Here is a 22951-nt window from a genome sequence, read left to right on the forward strand (position 1 = left end):
CTGGAAAATAACAGATGTTGGCAAAAAAACAGAGGGGGGATTCACATTCAGTATGATCCCCAAGAGGAATCTCTATCAACATGCTGTGGAAATTATCTTCATCTGTGAAATGAAAGTGAAAACACAACATACTGCTATTCCGAAAGCTGTACCACAAAGATACAGCGCAGGCTCTGTCAAAGTGAATCTTGTTAGTTCCTTTATTTATCATACTTGGCAAGCCATTAAAACAGGTCTGAACAATCGCTGTGAAAAAATAAAATAAACACAAAACACAAAATCTCCATTACCTATGGCACAAGCTGCTGCAGCCAGGGATGAGCAGTATTTCTGATAGCCTATGTGTATTTCAAATAAGTATTTCAAATAAAAATAGCATTTAGTCATTTGTATTTTATTTTGTACTTTGCAGGTGTGTATTTTTGTTGTTTAAAAAATACTTTCACATATTGTTGGTAATACCAATAGCTTACCTTTGGTGATGTGATGACATCATAAAAGTGCAAAACAATTAATGTAGCCTAGTCTCTGACTGGTAATTTTCCCAGACTTGTGGGCAGACTTGTGATCACAATACTAAGATTCAGATGATCCAGTGCAAGATGAGTAACTTGTAGGTTAATGCTCATACACACACAATACACCCTCTCATACCAGCCTCAAATTTCTTGGGAACTTTAATGATCAGGTTTTGAGAATTTTAGTGATCCAGTCTGAACATATATGGAACCAGTCGTATGTCCTTCAACATTGCTCAATCTGGGGCCTGCATTGACAACGTCAGACAGATGATCAACAGTAACATAATCAACCACGTCACCAAAGAGCGCTTGGCTTGAATTTGTTTACAACAAAGACACTACTCTGATTGGTTGTAGATCTAATTGAGAGAAAAGGCTTTTTTTTAAAACTAGTTCGGTTGGAATAATCAACCCCATAATCACAGTGGAGCAGTATCAGACTCAAATTCTGCCTACAATTTTGAATATGACAATGTAGTGTACTAATAGATTAGATTAAAGTGACATCATGCTCCATTTTTAGAGTATTATTTTTAGGGCTTTCAAAATACAAAAATACTGTGTTTTGCCCTGTTGCTTTTGCACTGCTATGTAGCCTACCAGATAGCTACCTTTACACACATTACAAAAAAAACAAAAACATTTTTTTGACTTTGTTTGGGTAGGCAAGACAGAGCCGATCCTCTGCACAGATAGTATGACAAAGCTTGCCTCAGCAGGATAGAGCTTGCATACCTTGCAAGTCTACACAGCCTCAACCAAGCAGATGATCTCAGGGAACCTTCTGACACGCCCACAGACAGCCTTTACTATCCAGTTGGTGTTTAACATGATACATATGAAAAAGCTGGCTCATGGACAGGAGCTAAGTCATTTCTGACAACCCAGTCTCGCCAGGCACATTCATTAAGTCTCAAAAAACATTTTACCTCAGAAGAAAATCATGTGAGGCTCTCTCTCACAGTCAGTTATTCAAAAGACAGTTTCTGTCAACTGTCAATCAACTGACAAACTGTACGTTTCAGATGTGTTTGGGCATGGAGAAACATACCTATCAGAACTTCAATATTTCCTTAAGGGAAAGCGAAAGGTCCCTTTCAAATGACATAGCAAACCTACACCTGGACAGATATCATGTTTGCCTAAAGGGTGTTACTGATACTGATACTGAAACATAGTCCATCTGCACTTCTCTCTTCCAACATGTAAGCAATGTGCTATGAGGAGTGAGTCATGAAAAAAAGTTTCAAAGTACTGAAAATACTCTATATGAACTACATTAGCAAATCTACAACAGACATTACACAATACACAAACTATTTCATCTGCCAACAAAAAGAAGGATGACCACAGGGAGGATTACAAAATGATCAAATTTATTAACACAGCCTCGACAGGGAGATGTCGATGAACTCTATTTCTTCTTTAGGTCAACAACTTTGGCATACTCAACAAAACAAAGAATGAGACCAGCAATAAATCACTGCGAAGCTGAAAACAGAAGTGAAAAGTAAAAGCCATAGTTTAGACTGCCAAAGTGTCTCTGGCATTACAAAATGGTAAAAAGTCAGCACAAATGACTGAAGCTTTTGGAAGTCATAAATCACACATTTTACATTAAAGCCCTTCTGACAAATGTATTGACCAGTTTTGTATGATTACAGTGAACCAAGAGCAGTGTCCTGGAGGGTATGGCTTCATATACACTCCCCTGAGAATAACATATATACACATATCTTCTAAATCTAACTGAAAAACAAAAACTATTTCACTGTACATATCTTTGGCCAGAAAACTGTCATCTTTATGAGCAGAATTATTTTCCATCAGCCTAGTGACCATATATCAATTGTCTGACAAGAGGTTTTGTGGCTATGGGTCAATAAAATCAAAATGGATTAAAACAGTGTAAAATAAATTGAGTGCTAAGGCACAGTGGTTAACATACTCACGATACAATACCTGAGGGTCAATAGACCAAATATGATGCAAATCTGAACAGCTAAAGCCTACCTTACACTGACAGACTTCGACAATATTTGGGAAAGATTCTTGAAAGACTGCAGTCTTTTAACTAATGCCCCTCATTCAAGCTTTAGTCAAAAGACTACAATCTTTCAAGAATCTTTCCCAAATCTTGTCAAGGTCTGTCAGTGTAAGGTAGGCTTAAGATGGCTACTTAAACACATGAGGCATTTGAGTATGAGTGAGTTAAATTGGATAGTTTAGGATACATTTAGGAAACAACAGCAACAGTATATCATTTAAGGCCCTTAGCACTAGCTTTAGTTAAATGCTGACAAGGACAAAGCACCGTGTCTACTGTTACTACTGTAGATTATGTTAAAATGCTAAACATAACACTTCACTGATAATTTGAATAACATTGACTGACATGAGGCTCTGAACACATTCAACCACACAATACTTCCTAAACGTCGCCAAGACAAAGAGTAGCAAGGAAGTTGTGTGTAAAAGATAACTCAGTGCAATGAAAGCATTTTCGAAGACATCACCACGAAGCAGACACAAACATGAACAGCTCCTGATACAGGCTCGGTTTTCATTGTGCACTCCTGCTGGTAGAGAGCAAGTCTTCACTGTGCACTGCTGGAGATAGAGACCCAGTCTTCAGTGTGCAATGCTGAAGATAGAGTTCCAGTCTTCACTATGCACTGCTGAGGATAGAGACCAAGTCTTCACTATGCAGTGCAGAAGGTAGAGACACAGTCCTCCTTGCGCAATGCTGTAGTCCAAACCTTTGACGTCATCATCTCCATGCGTTAGCACCCCTCAACCTGGCCATTAGTCCCCATAGTAGTCCCCATACCACAGTCCCTCACATGCAAGACCTCCAAAAACAGAAGTGCCCCCGCCCCCCCAACACATACATAACATTAAAGGCACAAAGGTAAATATATAAAGCGGTGCATGCATTGCATGTGTGTGACAGAGGGGGAGCTGCTCATTTTCTCTTGGCATCTGAGGCACTGGTTGTTGATCAGATAACCGAATTGACAGGAGCCAGTTTCCACTTCCATACTCCGTATGACACTATTAGCAGCACAGCCACGACAACACCAACAATGATGATGGTCCAGAATGTGCCTGTGACAGAGCGGAGAGGGGAAGAGGATTATGATAACCGTGCAAAAAAGTTACCAACCCAACACATATAAGATGCAGTAGGCAGCTCCTACCAGGTGAAGTGGAAGCAATGTCATATTGTTGGAAAACATTATCCATATGATCTTATGTAACAGACGATAAAATTGAGCGCCTTTATTGATTTTGTCCATTAGTTTGACACGTACAATTTTAGAAACATATTCTCCCATTCCAGCACAAGTCCTTTACGCACTTTTGGGTTGTGTGTATTCTTCCCTATGTGCTCCAAACATGACTAGTTCACGTAATTGCTATGTCTATGCGTGAACTAGTCACGACACATCACACCGGAATTCTCCTTTAAGGTCGCCTCGTAAAAGAGGTGTGATGTATTTTAAATTAGAACCAGATTGAGATACAATCTTGTTCATCTTGGCTGTTGTGAACAGACAGAACATGTACTTTGGACTGCAGTGTTTGGAGTCTGTTGAGAGGCACAACTACAGTCTAAATTCTGCCCCATAGCATAGCTTTAACACCTGGCAACGCTAGTCACTAGCCGGATAACTCAAGTTATGTAGCACAGTTTCTTTTTCTTTCTTTTTTTCCTTATCGACAAAATTCTCTGTGGTCTAGAACAACGGGGCTTTATTGTTCTCCTTTAACTCACACAATGAGAGTGAAATTGGTGAAGAAATAAAGGCATATCATTTTGAAACCAAATGTACAAATGGGAATGAGAAGATAAGTGGTTTGTGGTAGAATTTGAGTTGATTTGTACTGTACAGTCGTGTAGTTGAAATAGTTAGTTGGACAAGCTAATGAAATGACCACTATATCGACTGCTCTTTATGCTTCTCCATTCAAGCACCATCATATGTTTTTTTCCCTTGGTGTTTGTTCTGTCTAGCTTGAATGTGTGATATCAGACACACCCTTCACACTAAAAACAAAAAATAAACTATGTGTCAAATGTCATGTCAAACTACAGTACTGTAGCCTACCATTGTGAGACACGAGAACTGACAAGAACGATGTGTGTGTGGGTGGGTGGTGTGTTGGTATGTCTTCCTCACTTCTCACAATGATTTTTGTTTGTTTGTCTTTAGCTTAACACTTAACTATGGTGAGTTATCCCAAATCAGCGAATATTTTAGATATTTTCACATGCAAACATGAGTATAACCACACAATACACCAGTACCGACTTGTTGTGAGAAGATGCAAGTGAACGTGAAGATAAAAGAGGCATTTAAATATGCTGTACTTCTGAACTGCTCACAATCTTTACCTGCAACTCAAGCCTTTCTGAATTTACCCCGCCCACAATATTAGAGGGAGGGAAACGTGATCTGCATGTGTCCCGGCCTATCAAATTGTTTGGACGGCTTTATTTAGCTTTTTTTAGAAGCAAGATTTTAAGATTTTGTGAAAGGCTAAATTCTGTGATACGAGATAACGATGACAGCACAATAACTTTAAAAGATTAACAGAAACCAGCCACAGGCATTTGACATCCTCAAATTCTGTGGCCAAGTCAATTATCAAATCCAAAGAGTGTGGTACCAGACCCAAATTCTGATACAGATTCAAGTCTTGCCACGCCAAGCTAGAAATTCTTACCTGAAGATCTGGACTCTACTTTGAAATGCTTGTTGCTACTACCAATCTCGTTGGAGGCTGTGCATACATAGTCCCCAGCTTGCTTAACAGCAAGGACAGGCTCTATGATCTCTATCTTGTCTTGCGCTCCTGACCATGTCCAGGCATAAATAGGAGGGGGGTTGCCACTGACTGTGCAGTTCAATTTGGTGTCACCCTCCAGCGCTGAGACCTCGGCCTCTGAATGGTGGTGATCAGGGGCATCTGGAAAGAGAAGAAGAGGGGAAGTCTGAGGCATCAGTAAACTGAGTCATCAGGCACAATTTCCTCTCACTGCTCTAAAACAGGCATTTAAATATGCAGTACACAGCAGAAAATGTCCAGTGATAGCTGAACTCTGATAGCACCGAACAGTGCTAAATATAGCACATAGTCAATACAGTCCCATTCTACAGTTACTTTACATAAATGATCATTATAATACTTTACTTATTCAATGTTGGCTGTACTGAAAATGGCGCAAAATTGTTTTAATTTATTAGTGTTTATTCCATTGCTCCTTCATTAATGTTTTGTAGAACTCAGCTAACTATTCAATAAGTGCAGAATTTTAGTACAGAAACAGATGCTTAAAGTCAGTGATACTGTACAGTGAACATGCTTTACTGGTGTAATAGGCAGTGTCTCTTACAGTAGACAGTCATGACGACCGGCTGTGATTTAATAGGACGATCAGGAGTGAAATCCAGTCCAACTTCACAATGGTACTTTGATCCATCATCATGTGGAGTGAAGACACTTTTGTCCGTTTTATGGACAGTCAAGTTCAGTGGACCTTCTTCCAAGTACTCTTCAGACACAGTAATTTTTTCTAACAGCTTCTCTCCTTTAAACCACTTCACAGTCAGGTCCTTCGCAGCAGCAAAATTTTCAATGTAGCAACCGAAGCCGTATGACTTGTTTACATACTTGGGCCCAGAATCATCTTCCACTAGGATCACAATGTCCGGCATTTCTGTAGAAAGGACATTGCCAAATAAACCCTGACATTAAACATGCATCTTTTTTTTCCACAAAAAAAATCATCAGTTATATATCATACAAGGCCTCATTACAAGAGAATGAAAAGGTAACTCACGGTAAGCCAAAACAGATAGTTCTTTTGTGCACTGGGTACCCTCCTTCGAGTTGATGTAGCATTGTGGAGTCAGTGTCCACTCTCTCAGCTCCGTCACCGTCCAGTTGAGCTCTGTGACTCTATCCTCCAAAGGCACAGCCCCCACTGGGGACTCCCAGCCCATGCCATCAATGGGTACGAGTGCACGACAGGTGGCCGAAGCAGGACCTCCATACCTCACCACCAGAGTAGAGGGACTGATATCAACTGAGCAGGCAGTTATTAAACCTAAAACACAAGTTACTCGCTTTGAAGAGGCACATTTTTGCAATGCATCAACAACAAAACAAAAACAGTATGTATATAAAGAACACAAATATGAAGCACTGTATGCCATTACACAAATGTGGATACAATATATAATAAGTGTAGAACTGTTTAAAATATGTTTATGTGATCTGAGAGACTTCGACTACGTTGTTATTAAATCTTAACAAGCCATGTGTAACCTTGTATTGGCTAAACACGGGCATATAAACTGACTTTTATCCACAAACTCGCAGTTCATTTAAACAAAAAAGTAGCAGTAAGAGCAAAAACGTTACTTCAGGCCTACAATTCCTATGCTGCCCCTAACACTTGCTTACTGTCCATGCCACTTGCTTACTGTGCCATACCACTTCCTGTCCCATGCCACCTGCTTACTGTCCCATGCCACTTACTGTCCTAAACCACCTGCTTACTGTCCCATGCACTTGCCTTTTGTCCTATGCCACTGTTCCATGCCACTCAGCTACATCCCATGCCATTGTCTCGAGCCACTTGCCAACGGTTCTATGGGTTAGGGTTAGAATAGCTGGCACGTGGCACAGGTCAGTGTCGCAGGACAGCATGCAAGTGGCACAATGGCAGCAGACCAGTGGTAGGTGCCACAAAAACAGTACAGTGCTGTTTTTGCTCATACTACTGTGTCATGAAAAAAGTTTAGAATGATATTAACTACTGCATAGCAACTCAATTCAGAACGAAATGATCAATTCTTGGCACAGACATTTTTGAACTATCCAGAATGTTCATGCAGTCATTAATGGAATAGCTAACATTACAAGTAACAGTTGATTTGGTGACGTTTGTCACCTCCAAAAGTTGGGGATAAAGCCCTTCGTTTATCCTAGCAGTCAGACATCTATCCATCTATCTATTCAGTTTTTTTTATAGCCTATTCATTGAAAAACAAGGCCACACCCATGATGTAATCTGGGAAACTTCCCCCATCAAACTTGGGGGTGCTATTTTCCAGAAATGTTAATGTCCAACAACGGGGGGAATTTAGCCCTCACTCAGCAGCCCAACATATGCCCAAGTAGCCACGGCGAGCCAGCTACAAAATCATGTTGATGTATTTTTAGATATAGGGTAGGCTACAACATTGAGTGCCATATGATCGAAAATATGGGCTAGGTCTTTTCCATCGACGAATCTATGACTAAGATATGACTAATTTAAACGAGTCGAGTGGAAAGTTTCGGAACATGGCATGAGCCACCTAAATAAATTGTATACATCCAACAATAATGGGAAAGAACAGTGAAAGACACGAATAGTGTGTTACTGTAACTCAAGCACATAGACTACATAGCCTACAAGAGCAGAACAGCGAGAACAGAGGAAAATGTCCTACCTGAAAAACCAAGCAACACCAGGTAATACGGCAGTCCACGGTTTAGTCGAGTCATAATTTAGACGATTTCTTCCGTAGTTTTCAGTCGTTAGATTTATAAAATATTAGGTTCGCCTAGTTGTAGGCTACTACTTAAGTAGCCAAGCGTATCTTTATATTAGACTACAATTGAACAATTCTTCTTAACAATTCACAAATCATCAATTCCAGTAGCATGTCCACAGCCCTGACAGACTGTAAATGACAACTCAGCCAACGTGTCACCAATCTGATTGTGGACCGTCTTCATGTAAATTAAAGTTTCGGTCGTCTCAAAACTTCCATGTTTGGCAGAGCTATTTGCATTTCTCAGTCGATGTTGAGTGGCCGAAATGAACAGAAGATATGTAGGGAGTCACAAGGCTACAGCAGCGAGCGACAGCCTTTGGTCGAGCCAGCAAATTTGGAGCGTGTTTAGGCAGCCTGAGGGCGGGGCGGGAATGAAACTCAGTAGCCTACCAATTATTGGGCCATAGAAACGCACACTTTTCTGTCCCGACACTTTGCAGATCTGTCACACTTTGAAAAACACCTATTTGTTGCATTTTTTTGTATTTATAAGTAAAACAGTATGTTAATTGTACAACCACATGTGTTTGAACCATCAAAGTGAGAGTATTTATCTCTAAATTGATTTTATAGGATTCCAATCCAGGCACCACAAAAGTGCCCGTCCCAACCCCCCGCAAGATTGAGGGGCAAATTCTGAGGCAACATTCTGAAAACATGTATTCTAAAAACATGTTTTTGAAATAGTTAGATAGTTAGATAGATAGTTAGATAGGAATGAAACGCCCCAACACCTGCTGCCCTGATTAGCCTACCTGTGATAAACCATATCTACACTCCCCTCCAAATTTCAGAACGGCCCACCCATTTTGAAAGCCCTTTTCAGAAGGGTGAAGTGGGTGGAGTTATGGGGTGAAGTTACACTTTAAGGTGTCCCTTATGTGTATTCTTGCAGCAAAATACTTAAGTAATAATGTGGTCTAAGTTTAAATGTAAAGAAATTACCTTTTTTGGGACATTTTACTATGCCAAAAGTGTGTGTTTCTGTAGAATGACCCTATTATGGCTGAATGCGACTAGGACTAGGACTAGGACTAGGCTAGTAGGACATGCCATGGGCAACAGGCGGACCGCGGGCCAAAGCTGACCCGCCAGCGATATTTGGCCCGCCATGATTATTCTTGCAATCCGATTTCTTTTTAAATCTTTTTTATTTTACAATATCGATTTACAAATAGCCTATCCACCAATCAGACCGGGGTGCAAATACAAATATGAGAAAGAACACCACTATGATCCGGTGATCCTTGATCCTCTGCCCGCGCATGTTGCGCTTCCGTGCCCATGTTTGGAGAAGATAGGCCAATTGTAAAGTGCTGCCTAATGTTGTAGTGCCGTGATCCTTCTTCCGTTCCTTTCAAACAGCTACAGCGTCATTGCAGATCGGACACACGGGCTTTGCATTTGTGAAACTGGGTAAGACGAACGCAGTTTTCTTTCGATTCCTTTTTATAGGTTTTACTTTCTTCAAAACATTTTCTTCCAGCGAATTTATAGGCTAGCCTACCTGCAGAGATCCTTCATTACTAAAAAAGATCCGCTTAACCCTGCCTGCTGTCGCTCCACTGCACGCTAATATTTGTCATGTAGGCCTACAGGCAAACAATAGCCTACACATTGTAAGATAATGTCAGGAGAATAAAATAAGAATCTTAAGAATAAAAATAAGAGACTATCCAAAGTAGGCCACTATAGCCTAATTAAAATAAGCCAGGCTCCGTGTTACAGTCCATCACTGTCAAAATTATTGTAACCTGGGCTATATTAAGCTAGGCCTACTATTCACCATATTGATCAGGGAGATCCGCAGGCTCCACAGGAGCGGTGTTTAAATATTAGCGGATCCTCTGGGCCGTGGCAAGTTAAGTTACTAGCTGACCGTTGTTATTATTATTTGGTGGTGCCATATTGCATCATGGCCATCTACAGGGGTGCCTGCAGGAATTAATGCTATAGTACGCACACCCATCAACCCATTGATCAAAATAGGGTCACCTGCCAGAAAAAGGTTGGGAACTCCTGTACTAAAGATTCTAAATAGTAAAATAGGAATATGGATTCGTCTCATAAGGGATGAGCAACTCTATCCTTAAGTAAAGCAGTCATACAACAGATATTATGAAATACTTTATATAAATTAAATACATCCTTCAGTTATGCAGATTAGCTTTCCATCTTCGTAAAAAAAACCAGACTCCATATGCCTACAGTGTGATATCACAGCTCTCATCCAGTGTACAACAGGCCCCAGCATCAAGGCAGATATATGCTAATGCAAGCAGTCAATTTCATTTCGGCAAAGCCAAAGACATCCTTCATATAGGCACATATAGACTCCATTTGCAAATACCATAGGCAGTCCTACAAAAATCTTAGTATGGGTATTCGCAAATAACATTTTAATTTTAAGGATTCATAATCAAGAAATGACCTGCACACCTTGATAGGGTTTTTTGCAGGTGCAGCTTTTTAAGGGTTGAATACTTTAAGAGGCAGGAAAAAGCGCAACACTGCGGCTTTAGAATCACCACTTTATTTAACTATAATGTGCTGACGTGCCTCTTAAAAGATTCATAATCCTCACTCAGCGGTGGACATTGTGCTACAGTACGTCTCCATAAAACAAACCCAGCTGTATTTAAGTCAGGGGCTTTGCATACTCTCTCATGCCTCCTTCTTTGCATCTTGTTTAGATCCCCAAACAGAAATGACACAAGGTGTGGCTCTCAAACTCTCTCCTAGATCCTCGAGGCTCGTTCCCACTGATCTATAACTAACACTGGATACAGTAGACTATCCCATTGTTGCCGCCCCATCATTCTTTATCTAGATCAGTGAAGACGAGGATCGAGGAAGGAAGGGAGGGTGTATTAAAGACCAAATGAGAGGCACCCAAGGTCTACTTCATATCACAGAGCTATGAAGAGTTCAGATGCAAAACCCTCTAAAACCGTCTGACCACTTTTGTTTAAGATCAGCATTTTTTCCCCATTAGGTTCCTTCAGGATATCCGATACTTCAGACCAGGAAGAGAGTGGTATTTAGCAGGTTTTGAAGCTAAATCATTTGATCAACGTAGAGGATGCGTAGAGAGCATTCACACCACCGCTATCTCATTTTTGACGGATGTGGCGTTTAGAGGGTTTTGCATCTGAACTCTTCATGTTTACATTCAGAAACGTAGATACTGACATACTGACATACAATAAGTTCATTCATATGGCCCAATACATGCATGAGATGACAAAACAGCATGATTTCATACACAGGGCCAGGCATGTCTCCAGTGACATTCATAGAAAGAGAAATCTACAAAAGCACCATTAAAAACAAACAAACAAACAAACAAACAAACAAAAAACAAAACAGTGCCACACACCCAGTCCAGCATGTTGATGACGATAACGTAGTAGTGACAACCTCAGATCACAGCACCTCCTGCATACAGAGTATACAGCGGACCGGACACCCAAGCTACATAGCCGACGCAGGGGAAAGAACATGCCGGAATGCACAATATTCTCTTGGTAAGCTACGCTTAGCAGGTAAGCTTAGGTTACAGCTTGGGCTGTACTGGGTAACGGTGTAAAATAATGATTCACTACAAGTGGTCCTTTGGCTTCCTGGGGCAAAAAAAAAAAAAAAAGATATCACAAAGGAGGGAAAGAAATCATGACATTGTTATTTTCTAACAATGTCATTCTCTATTGTGCTGCCAGGCTAATCAGATCTGCCAAGCTTCGAGCAGATTTGGATGAAGACTTTGAAGTGTGTGTTCCTGTGAACCTGGCTCAGGACCCATAACCCTCTCTGTTCCTGTACGTGTCTCATGGGCTGGTCCAGATCCTCAAATCTACCTTGAGCCTGCTTTAAGTCAGGCTTGTCCTCAGAGTGTGCACCAAAGTCACGGAGTCACACCCATGACGTAGATGTTCTGTTGGGAGAGCTTTTTCATGGGGAGGCTGCTGTCTAGGCCGTTCTGCGCTACGTCGCCCTTTTGCATGTTGGGCTTGGCGTCCTTCAGGCTGTAGTGGCCCATCTTGGTGTTTGTGTAGTAGATGGAGTAGATGAAAACAAAGATCACAGAGATGATCACCACCACGACAGCCACGAAGCCTGCAATCAGGGGCAAGTAGTCCTCTGTTGCAAGAGAAACAAAAACAAAAGCTGTCAATCAATATCCATGGAAACGGCATCCATGATGATGTTATCATCCAATAGTAAGAACAATTCATTCCAGTTTAGAAAAGCTTTGCACGAAAGCGGAATTTGCCTCCTCTAAAGGGGGCAAAGCCAGTGCTGTGCAGTGCAGTGCTGTTCAGCCCACCAAATGCCGGGGGAGATTTTAGGGACTCTCGGATATCCTTTTAGTCTCAAAGATCCTTAGACACACATCTCCTTAAGTGCATTAAAAGCCATGTTAAGCAGCTTCAACTCATATTAGAGTATGCTGAGTACTAAACACTGTCAATCAGAAAAATAAGCTGCGTCACTTTGGTCCTCACTAACAACTGTTTTGGAGAACATTATTGGAAGACTGTTAATGGTGAAAACAGCTCCAAATGTGCAGGGTGTGTCAAAACAGAGTCCATTGGCTCAGAGAATAGTCTTCAACCTCAGATAAAATGTTAATCATGACAACGTTGAAAAAAGGGATCTGAAAAAGTACCTTCTAACTGGCACTCCCATAACATTATCTACCCTGAAACAATGGCAATGAGTGGGCGTACTGCTACTCTGGTGATTACAAAAAAGTACCAGATCAGAGTTTTGTGGACCATTTTTCTTGAACAAGGACAAGGACACATAGAGGAATGGAGCATGCAATGGCTACATGCCGAAAGCATGCTATAGGCAAGAGCACAAGCTACAGACTAATGTGCCAAATAATAACGAAAGAGAAAGCATTAGTGACACACTTAAGCAGCCATTGCATCTGAAGCAGCATTTAACCAATGTTGGAGATTTTACTGTACCTTTGGGCACCAACTTGATGGTTTTCGAAGCAAAGCCATACTTGTTGCTTGCATTGCAAATGATCACCCCCTCCATTTTGATGCTGATGGTGAGCTTGTGTCCTTTGGTGGAATTGTTATTGTAGATCCAAGTGATATCTGGCTTGGGGTTCCCATCTGCTTCACAAACCAATACCTCCTGGTAGTCGTTGAACACAGGCACAGCACTGACATTTGGCTGCATGATACTTGGTGCATCTAAAGGGTGTAGGAAGAGACATGGTAAATGGTAGAAGAAAGTCAACGCTACGTCAATTGCAGCAAAGTGCTAACAACGCCAATATCATTCCGAATCAGCTAATGCTTCGTGATTAAGTTTAATCATAACATAATATCTGAGTGATAATTGCAGTGCTTGAAGTGGGGAAAAAATAAGTGCAGGAACTCTGATTTTCCGACATTTGTGCGGTGAAAAAAAATCTTTAGGATGTGTTGGTTCAGTCTTTAGGATGTGTTGGTTCAAAACTATTATAATTTAATCATTTTTTCAAGCAATAACCTATAGGCCTAGGCTACTTTTTTCTAATTCACAAATGGAACACTGAAAAACCATTAAAACAACATGTGGCCCCGGCAGTGGCGCAACTGGCTGGGGCACCTGCACCGTACGCCGGCGACCCGGGTTCGATTCCCGCCCCGTGGTCCTTTCCGGATCCCACCCCGACTCTCTCTCCCACTCACTTCCTGTCATTCTCTCTACTGTCCTGTCCATTAAAGGCATAAAAAGCCCAAAAAAAATCTAAAAAAAAAAAAAAAAAAACAACATGAACCAGACCAGTGTGATAGCCTACTTGTAGGCCTAACAATAGACTGGGCTGAAGGCCCTAGAACCTTAAAGCAACATCAAAGTGTTTTTTGTACCTTAATATGTTTCCAAAATTATTTCAGCAGTTCATCAACTCATAACAGGGTGAACAGCACTTCTGCATTCACTTCGCGGCCCTCTATCGGCCATAACCGCACTATAACTGTAGCGTACCTGTGGTTTGGTGAAATGAGATCTCAGAAACCACAAATTTGTCTTGATGTCGCAATACATCATACTGTCATAAAATCATGCAACATGCTCTACCTTGTCGGTGGACATCGTTATTTGGTGGATAAACAAATAGCGTGCGTGGCGTGCAAAAGAGGAAAAGTGCTTTAGTGTTGAACCTTTGGGCTAAAGGCCCAGACGAGGAAAACTGTGAAATAGGCTGTAGCCTACTTGTTACATTGATTTAATTAACAGTAGTATTAACAACTGGCCAAGAACAGAGATTCAAGGTCAAAAGTCAGAACAAGAGAGTAAGTGTGACTGTAAGTGTTATTTCTATTGCTATTTTGGGTCCTGAAATGGCATATCAAGCATCTGTCATGGCTATATGACAAATGACAAAATGCAGAAATTTGATGAATCAGTAGGATCTCTGTTTATTTTGATATGTAGTTTGCCATAGGGCAGGTGCGAAAACGTGAGATATTTCACAGAGAAGAATGGGTATGACGCAGAACTGAATGTGACATTCATATTTGTATGTAACTGCAATTTTCAACGCTAATTATCTCGTGAGCCGTTCATCATAGAAACGAGCGGATAGCGCCATTGGAAAGGTCAGGTTCTGCAGTTTCATTTGATATGCCTGTTATTTCTGTGCGAAACATTGCGCAGCAATATGACCGAGAAGAAAGGGTGCGGCCCCGGCCGCATGGTGCGACCCATTGATAGGGCACTGTCGTGGCTCGTGGGTAACGTAGTCTTTCATCGGTCTTGTGATATTATCTATTATCTCGGGCCACTGTCGCTGCATCGGATCGGATCAGCCTAAGTACCGGAACGCAGAAAAAAGTGGCGGAACCCAAAAGACGAAAATACAGAAGTTCCGGCCCACTTCAAGCACAAACCAGAGAGTCATGCAGAGAGTCAGAGACCATTGTACAATCATAGTGTTTCCCAACCTTTTTTCCTTGCCTGTGTCTAAGACAAGCCAGGGCCCCCAACCCAAATTCTTACCCGCATACACACACAAGACATTGTTTTATTCAACAATCGAGGTCCAGGGATGAATTGCCAATGCCTAGGCTAGCCCAACCTGAAGGTTGGTTACGCAAGTTATAAGGTAATAAATAGCTTAATGAATTTAGATGTGGATCAAAAATTTGTTTTAATTTGGATTATACAGAGTTTTGATGATCCAACTGGGTGTGTTATTGGGATTTTATACATTTAATGTGCGCAAATATAATTTTGGTAACCGCACAACCTCAGCCCAGGCGTCACTGTGCGGACTCCCTGCAATCCCTGACGGCCCCTAGTGGGGTTCCTGGACCCCAGGTTGGGAACCACTGATAGATTATATTAAAAATATCTCTTGGGTGTTGTACAACAATGTTTTGTAAAAATCTGATAAAATGACTCTTTGATCTTTGACTGCAACAATATCTATGTATACTGTATTTATGATCAAGTATAAATGTGGTAAATTACTATGTAACAATATATACTGATGGATATTTCCTCTCAACCTCATTGGCTCTTGGCATTTGGGGTGTATTCCAAGTAGGTGGTTAAGTGACAGACCTGAGTAAGTTAACCTAGAGGAAATGGTCATCCTCCTAGAAGAGCCCTTTGGCTTTGTTTAGTTTGGAGATTGAAGCCCACCGGACTGTTCTTTTATGATCAGGTTGACGACTTCCACTTGGAGTCACGGCCAGAGTTGCTTCAGTGCCACACAAAATGCAAAGGTGCACTCAGTGGTTCTACTCCAATACACTTTTTTTGTCAAACTCAGCAAGTAACTCCTCACAGCAAGCAGCTGGCTCTATAAATGGGTAACAGAAGTGGCTTGGACCGAGCCAAACACAACTAGCCAATCAACATGTTGCTTCATGAGATACAGTATACTGTAGGTGTTATTTGATTGGCTGTTGAGCCCAGATCTTAAAAACCTTTCACTATAGCCTAGAATCATGAACTGTACCTTTAATTAGATTCCCTCATCAGAACATACAGTAACTTACAGTGCACATTGACGGTGAAGGCTGATGATTTCACTTCCTGGGGTTTGAGTGGTCCCAGCCTCAGCGTGGCCTTACACCAGTACTGCACCCCGTTTTCGGATTTGTTGGCATTGATGAGGATCGTAGAGGAAACATTTTGGGGTCGCTTGTTGGTGTTTTCCGAGAACTGTTCTTCATGAACCATAGATGAACGATTTTTTTCGTTTGTCTGCATTTCCTTGTACCAGTTCACAACAAGGTTCTTGACTGGTGCAATGTTTAGAATCTCACACACAAGTGTATAATCGTTGCCATCAACGACTGGTTGAGAGTGGTTCTGATAACGGATGGATAACACTTCTGGAGATTCTGTGAAATAAAAACACCTTAGCTAGCAATCATTAACTTTCTGCACCACAACAAGCTGCAGTGTAATACTCAACACAGGAAAGGCACATACTGTTGAGAGATATACCCCTATTCTCTGCACAAGTAGACTTTATCCAGTTGGACTTGTCGAAGGGGTACATTGAAAAACAAGCATATAATGGACTTATATTGCACACTGTAAACAGCATGAACTAAAAAGCAATATGTGTTTTAATGTGTGGTTGCATACTCCTTCTGGATAAGAAACCACACAATAAATTAAGAATTGCTTTTCAGGCACAAGATCACAAAAGTATGCAACTATCACATAGTCATAGTCTGTTGGCTATTATGTAGATGGCTTGGCAGTTTTGGCTAAAACTTCCTAACTGTATTCAATGTTCACTACAAACTGCATTACTCCAGACTATACTTGGATTTGTACAGACTAAAATGTAAAAAAAGACAGTATATATTGTTTTAATATATACGTATATATATACTCTGTCTATGATGGAAGGAAACAATTAATTGAATAACTGGCCGAACCAATGATAACTTACTAAAAAGAGTAATATTGAAGTTCCGTTGGCAGTTCTTGTGCTCAAAAGTTGCTTTGCACCCTGGCTTCACATCCCAGTCTGTTAGGGCTCTCTCTGTCCAAGTGTCTCCTGTGGTGCTGTGTTTGTTTGAGAGTAACCACTCAAGCGTTGCTTGTTCTTTGGTGGACACTTCGCATTTGACTGACACGTTCTTGCTATATTCCACCACTGTTTCATTCATTAGTTTGCCATCAATGGAAAACTCTATTGGGCATGTAGCCTGTACACCTACATGAGTGAAAAAAAGGGAAATTGTTAGTGCAATTTAACAATCAATTGAAGTATAATTTGTGATCTGAATTGTTCTGAATGACCAGCCTGACACTAATGGAATACAACAGGATACAATGAATGACTGAGCTGGCAGGCGGGCTATGTCAACTTCCTCTCATTCTTTCTCGGAAAACTGTGTGCCAGATAGAACTGAACACTCGATAAACTGACCATTAGACATGGTGACATACAGTCGTTGACAGACGCGTCTGAGGGCAACACCTCTAGTTTTCTGGGAAGGCAAAGGCTAACTATAAAGAAGTAGCCATTTATACCCAGACAAAAAGTTTGCTGTTCTTGGTGGAAGGGCGTTTTCAGATGACCAACACAGTGTGACTATCACTCAGTGGCACTAAAATAGAGATCAGCTAACCCAATGACCGGAGCGGGTAATGGTGTGTGAGCCACATCTGTAGAATACCAAGTCCGTTCCAGAGCAATAACATTTAGGGGGTTCAATAACAGCTACATTAACGTGAGCGTGTATTCGTTCAGCTCTGATAAGGGCAACTGATTTCGAGTAAGAAGGACGCGACAATTTAACAGTTTTTGTTCGGTAAAGCATCATTACGCAAGCTATCAGCAGCAGAAGACTATTCCATTCGTACTTCACACCAGCTTTGTTTTGTGCCCAGTTTAAACGTAGGCTTCCAGTAACACACATCAGCAGGAAGTTGTCTAAACTAAAATCCCCCCATTTAAACGAAACGTGGACAAGAGAGAAACTGAAACGCGCCCAACACTTACTCGCTCCGTAGAGATTCCAAACAACGAAAGTGACCCATTCTATCCATGAGAGCTTCATTTTGATTCACGACAACTGGTAGGTTTTCATCTGGCGGCCGTCGACTGATTTCTGTGGCTTTTCCCTAAGTTCATTGTGGGGGAAAGAGGCGCGTTTCCCTTGGTTCAGGAAAAGCACTGCCCAATCTCTCTTCCTTTCCTTTGGCTCCCGGTGAAATGTAGCCCTAATGCCCATCAGACCTCCCCCACGCTCTAAAATACTCTACATTACCCATAACAAAACATTCATTCTCTGGCCAGTAACTTGCCCGGTCAACGGTAAACTAACATAACCTAAATGAAACTTAACGCTATGTCCAAGTAACGGTTTTACTACGTTTAGCATTAAGCCAACGGTGAAAGGTTGAAAAGGTTCAAAATCAGGACACAAACTCAAAGAAATGCCAGCCTATAGGCTACAAGGCCACTAAACTCACCTTACATTCTGACAATGCCATTCTCTCCCATACCTTTCACAGTGACTCTGACCGATTTGCTCTCCTCTCCAAGACTGTTGAAGGCAAAACATGTATATGTTCCAATGTTTTCTCCAGTGGCTCCATGTATGTGCAGAAGGGACACCCCATCCTCATTCTTCACCCTCACATTTTTGACCCGGCGGTAGTTCCACCTGTACTCTGGCCGAGGGTCTCCATGAGAAGCACATTTCAACACCACATCAGACCCCACCACCTCTACCTCAGTGTCCTCAAGTTCAGCAATGCCTGAGGGAGGATCTGAGGATGTAAGATCAAGATGCACATACTGTTATACTATAGCCCTAAACAAGCTAAACCAGCATTTTATATGATAAATTAGGGTCATCAAAAAGATATGGACGCAAAGCATGAATAAGATGAAGTGAAGATCTATTGCACAAGAGTCTAACCCACCTGACACCATTAACTTGGCAAAATGGTAACGCTAAAATATAATTTGCCGCATTTTTAGTTCCATGTCACATTGCCAGTCTCGTTGGATCAGATGTTACTTTAATTTATGTATAACTATTTTGATTTGTGTTGAATCTATAATCTTCCTTCAAAAAAGAAAAACACTAAAGCCTGTTCTTCACACCCCACCTGTCATGTCTCTATAAGTGGGGCCCGTCCCACTCTTTGAGAACCACTGCTCTACACTATTCCATGTAACTAAACCACCACCACCACCACCACCACCCAAATAAATAAATACCGGTAAATAAATAAAAATGTGTACTCACAGAGGACTTTGATCTCAAGCAAGTGAGAGGCATTTCCATGTATGCTGTTTGCCAAGATTAAATACTGGCCCCCATATCCCCTGTTGAGTTCATCTGGCAAAACCACTTCCTCACCATCTTTAAGCCATAGCACGTCAGGCACAGGGTAACCTTTCACCTTACATGACAGGTTAAGAGACGTATACTCCTCTACAGTGTAACTGCTCGGACAGTCGAATACTGGGCCATCTACAAACAAAGCATGAGACAGTTGAAGGAGGAAAACCATACCCTCGACAAGTAAATGAAGATGTGGATGCAGAAAATAAATAAATACATTTGTGAACATAAAGAAATTCAATCTTTAGCATGCTTTTCACATACATTACACATTACTGAGACCTTGTGTGATAGCTTGACAGTCAGTGGTACACTTACACATCACATTGACAAAAATCAGTTCTCTCCTCTGCGTCAGTCCTGTAGCATCGACAACATAGTGATCACTGTCCTCTCTTGTGAGTGGACGGCTGGGGTCTACAGGTACCAACCCTTGATATAACCATGTAACAGTAGGACGTGGATTTCCTTCAAAGGGACACAATTTGGCTAATGTTTCCCCCTCTGATATGCCAACGCTAGATGGACAGTTGGTTGATACTGGACCATCTGAGGAGACCAAAAACAAAGTGGATGGGTTATTGTAGCCTATCAGAGGTAAGGTGCCATTTGAGAGTACATTAATACTCCGGAGTATCATGAAGTGTACCCATTAACCTACTGTACTTGGTTAATCCAATATTTGGTATATTAAATGTGATTCAAAAAACTAATCTATGACTTTTGATTTATCTGAAATCACAAACGTATTGCAATCACACTCCCTCAGTTTACAATTTTATCCTGCCATGATTTAAGTAACACATGCTTCAGACTCACAGTGCACAGTGATGTTAACATCTTGAGATGTCATTTTTGGAGGTGGCGGTTGGGGTCCCCCTTCTCCCAGATTGAGCTCTGCCACACACCGAAACTGGGCTCCGTCATCACGTCTCGTTGGGGTGATCCGCAAGATGTCTGTCACATTTATTGGGAGGGTCCAGTCGCTGTTGTCAGCTGGGGAACGACTGTCTATAGGTATATCATTCCTGTACCACGTCACAGTGAGGTATCGGATGGGCGCAACGTTGTATATGTCACACAGGAGATGATATGTCGTTCCCTCAACCATCGGTCCAGTATGATTAGAGGATAGTACAGGTGCCTGTTCTATATCCTCTGTAAGGAGTGAAAGTTAGACTATCATTATTAGTTAACAGTTGAAAATATGATTGCAAATGTAGGCTACTTACTCACTCTGTGTGTGTGTGTGTGTGTGTGTGTCTGTCTGTCTGTCTGTCTGTCTGTCTGTGTTGCATGAAGGTCATTATGCCACAAAACCACTATCCGGACATCATTCAGTCTTTAGTGAAATATACACAAGGACAACTATAGCGATATGGTAAATGTGGAAATATGCAAAATATGGAAAATATATAGCAAGGATTTATTATAAGGGTCAATGTCATACTTACTGTACAGAATGATAGGAAGTGCTGTCATACACTGTCCTCCATAGTCATCCAAACGATTGATGAAGCACATAGCTGACACTTCCCAATCTGTTAACGCTTCAACAGTCCAGGTAACCAGCTGGACGTCTTCCTGAATGCCCTTATTCCCAACCACGGACTCCCAGCCCATCCCATCGTGCGGTACTGATGTGCTACAGTTCACCTCCACAGAATCCCCATATTTCACAATAAGTGTCTCAGGATTTACTGTTATCTCGCCTCCAGGACACTCACTTGCATCTAAACACAACACAGAAAAGTATTTGTTGGTGTCGAAATGTCGTTTCAGGTTATCAAGGTTGACCAAGCATATAGGGAGCAATGCTATTCCGCCCTCCAGTGGTTAAGCGTTTGAGTTTTAAACTCTCCAACCCTAACATTTTAACGCAGAACGTTTATTCTCTCTTTGCTTACTGTAGGGGGGTAGGGTTGGTTTCAATCAACTTGGCCACTGCAATTTCTGCTGAATTAGTTTACAAGTCCTTAACACGACTTGCGGAGTTTTATGACGCATAGCGTAAATCTTTCAAAGGAAGTTTAGACATTATTAGATTCTAAATGTTCAACATGTGAGCACAAACCAAACCAAAAAGTAATGTAGTAGTAGTAGTAGTAGTAGTAGTAGTAGTAGTAGTAGTAGTGAAGTGGTAGTGCTGTGGTCAGTTTCAACTATGTTAGAATGAGCTGTTACATGTAGGCAAAAGTTCAGTTAGGCTACTTACCAACAACCCATAAGGGCAGCAAACATAAAAACACCCGAAAATAAATTCCCACAAACATTTACAAGACCTGCCAAAACTCCACTCAAAGAAAAGAGAAATTATGACAAACGAGGCGCACGGTGAAAATGTATGAATAGTCCGTTCACGTAGCCTAGGTAGTCCACTGTTGCTGTGGTCCCTCAGTCTATTTCAGTTCTGTATTGAGTTACATGGCAGGGCTAGATAAAATAGAGAATGGACACGTGCTGATGCACTCCGCCTCCATGAGTAGGAGAAGACCGGTAGCATTCTCTGGAAGAAAGGGCTCTTAGAAATACGCTGACACTTTACCTACGTGAACTGACGTTAAATGATGTTGTAGAAACGGAGTAGCAACCCCTGACTGAAACCAATCAACATCCCAGGTCAGCTAGATGGCAATGGCAGAGTGGCAGGTTCAATACAGCTGGTGTTATGTGAATTTAGTTAAATAAACATTGTTTGGATAATTTGAAACAGGAATTAAATTATGCGACCAAAAACCTTTATAACGTTTATGCATCATCTATTTTCGCTCACTCGCCCACACGCAGGTCAGCAGGTCTACAGTAGCCTAGGCTACTCCCACACGTTGTCTGCGGCTCACGATGCCCTGTTAACAATAAATAAAGAATAAAAAAAACACCTGAGCAGCATGTCACTGAAACAAATTATCGCTATTACCAAGAGAAGGCTTGAAGGAGTGTTTTATTCACGCACTTTCCTAAAAGCAGGTGCCTCTTTTTCAAGGTGAAAAGGCGATGCTCCCTGAGAACTGAAAACGAACTTGGTTTTGCATTTGTTATTTCAGGTGGACACTGGAAATACGTTCTGGATTACTGCAGTGCTTTCACATGCTACGTTAAATTTTAAGAATGCAGACAATGTTGCTATCCCTCCTAAAAGCTACAGCCTCCAGATATAAGAATATTAAAACATGTGAGGCAATCAGATCTGAGTCCAGCAAGACAAGCAAGTGTGTGTGTGTGTGTGTGTGTGTGTGTATGTGTGTGTGTTTATGAGTGACAGAAAGTCCTGTGCAGCTGAAAGTGTGTATTCGATTTGGGTGTTCTGTGTGAAATCTAATCCCTCAACATTCTATTTACAATGCACATATTTGTTGAATTTGCAGTTACAGACATGAAAATAAAAAAAGACCCTCCACACACACACACACACACACACACACACACACACACACACACAGAGAGTCACGCTTTTAATCACACAAGGCTCTTG

General features: G+C 41.4%; 2 protein-coding genes across 3 annotated transcripts; both read right to left on the minus strand.

The window, feature by feature from the left end:
- Positions 1 to 1880: 1880 nt before the first annotated feature.
- Positions 1881 to 8468, minus strand: LOC134077308 (uncharacterized). The gene is made up of 5 exons (XM_062532837.1): positions 8030 to 8468; positions 6370 to 6636; positions 5923 to 6246; positions 5253 to 5495; positions 1881 to 3629 (listed from the first exon to the last, which is right to left on the minus strand). Exons 1-5 carry the CDS (start codon positions 8082 to 8084, stop codon positions 3523 to 3525), a joined length of 996 nt encoding a protein of 331 aa, XP_062388821.1. The 5' UTR covers positions 8085 to 8468; the 3' UTR covers positions 1881 to 3522.
- Positions 8469 to 9974: 1506 nt separating this feature from the next.
- Positions 9975 to 21894, minus strand: LOC134077309 (hemicentin-1-like). Of its 2 annotated transcripts, XM_062532838.1 has the most exons (10): positions 21695 to 21894; positions 20934 to 21212; positions 20299 to 20637; positions 19798 to 20028; positions 19381 to 19608; positions 18629 to 18895; positions 17064 to 17330; positions 16153 to 16500; positions 13114 to 13350; positions 9975 to 12277 (listed from the first exon to the last, which is right to left on the minus strand). In XM_062532838.1, exons 1-10 carry the CDS (start codon positions 21750 to 21752, stop codon positions 12042 to 12044), a joined length of 2490 nt encoding a protein of 829 aa, XP_062388822.1. In that variant the 5' UTR covers positions 21753 to 21894; the 3' UTR covers positions 9975 to 12041. The 2 variants fall into 2 exon arrangements, with proteins under 2 accessions (XP_062388822.1, XP_062388823.1); XM_062532839.1 differs by lacking the exons at positions 19381 to 19608; positions 19798 to 20028; positions 20299 to 20637; positions 20934 to 21212; positions 21695 to 21894 and adding an exon at positions 19052 to 19162 and having other exon boundaries at positions 9980 to 12277.
- Positions 21895 to 22951: the final 1057 nt, after the last annotated feature.

This window comes from Sardina pilchardus, chromosome 3 (assembly GCF_963854185.1).
Source record: "Sardina pilchardus chromosome 3, fSarPil1.1, whole genome shotgun sequence".
In the NCBI taxonomy this organism is placed as follows: Eukaryota; Metazoa; Chordata; class Actinopteri; order Clupeiformes; family Clupeidae; genus Sardina; species Sardina pilchardus.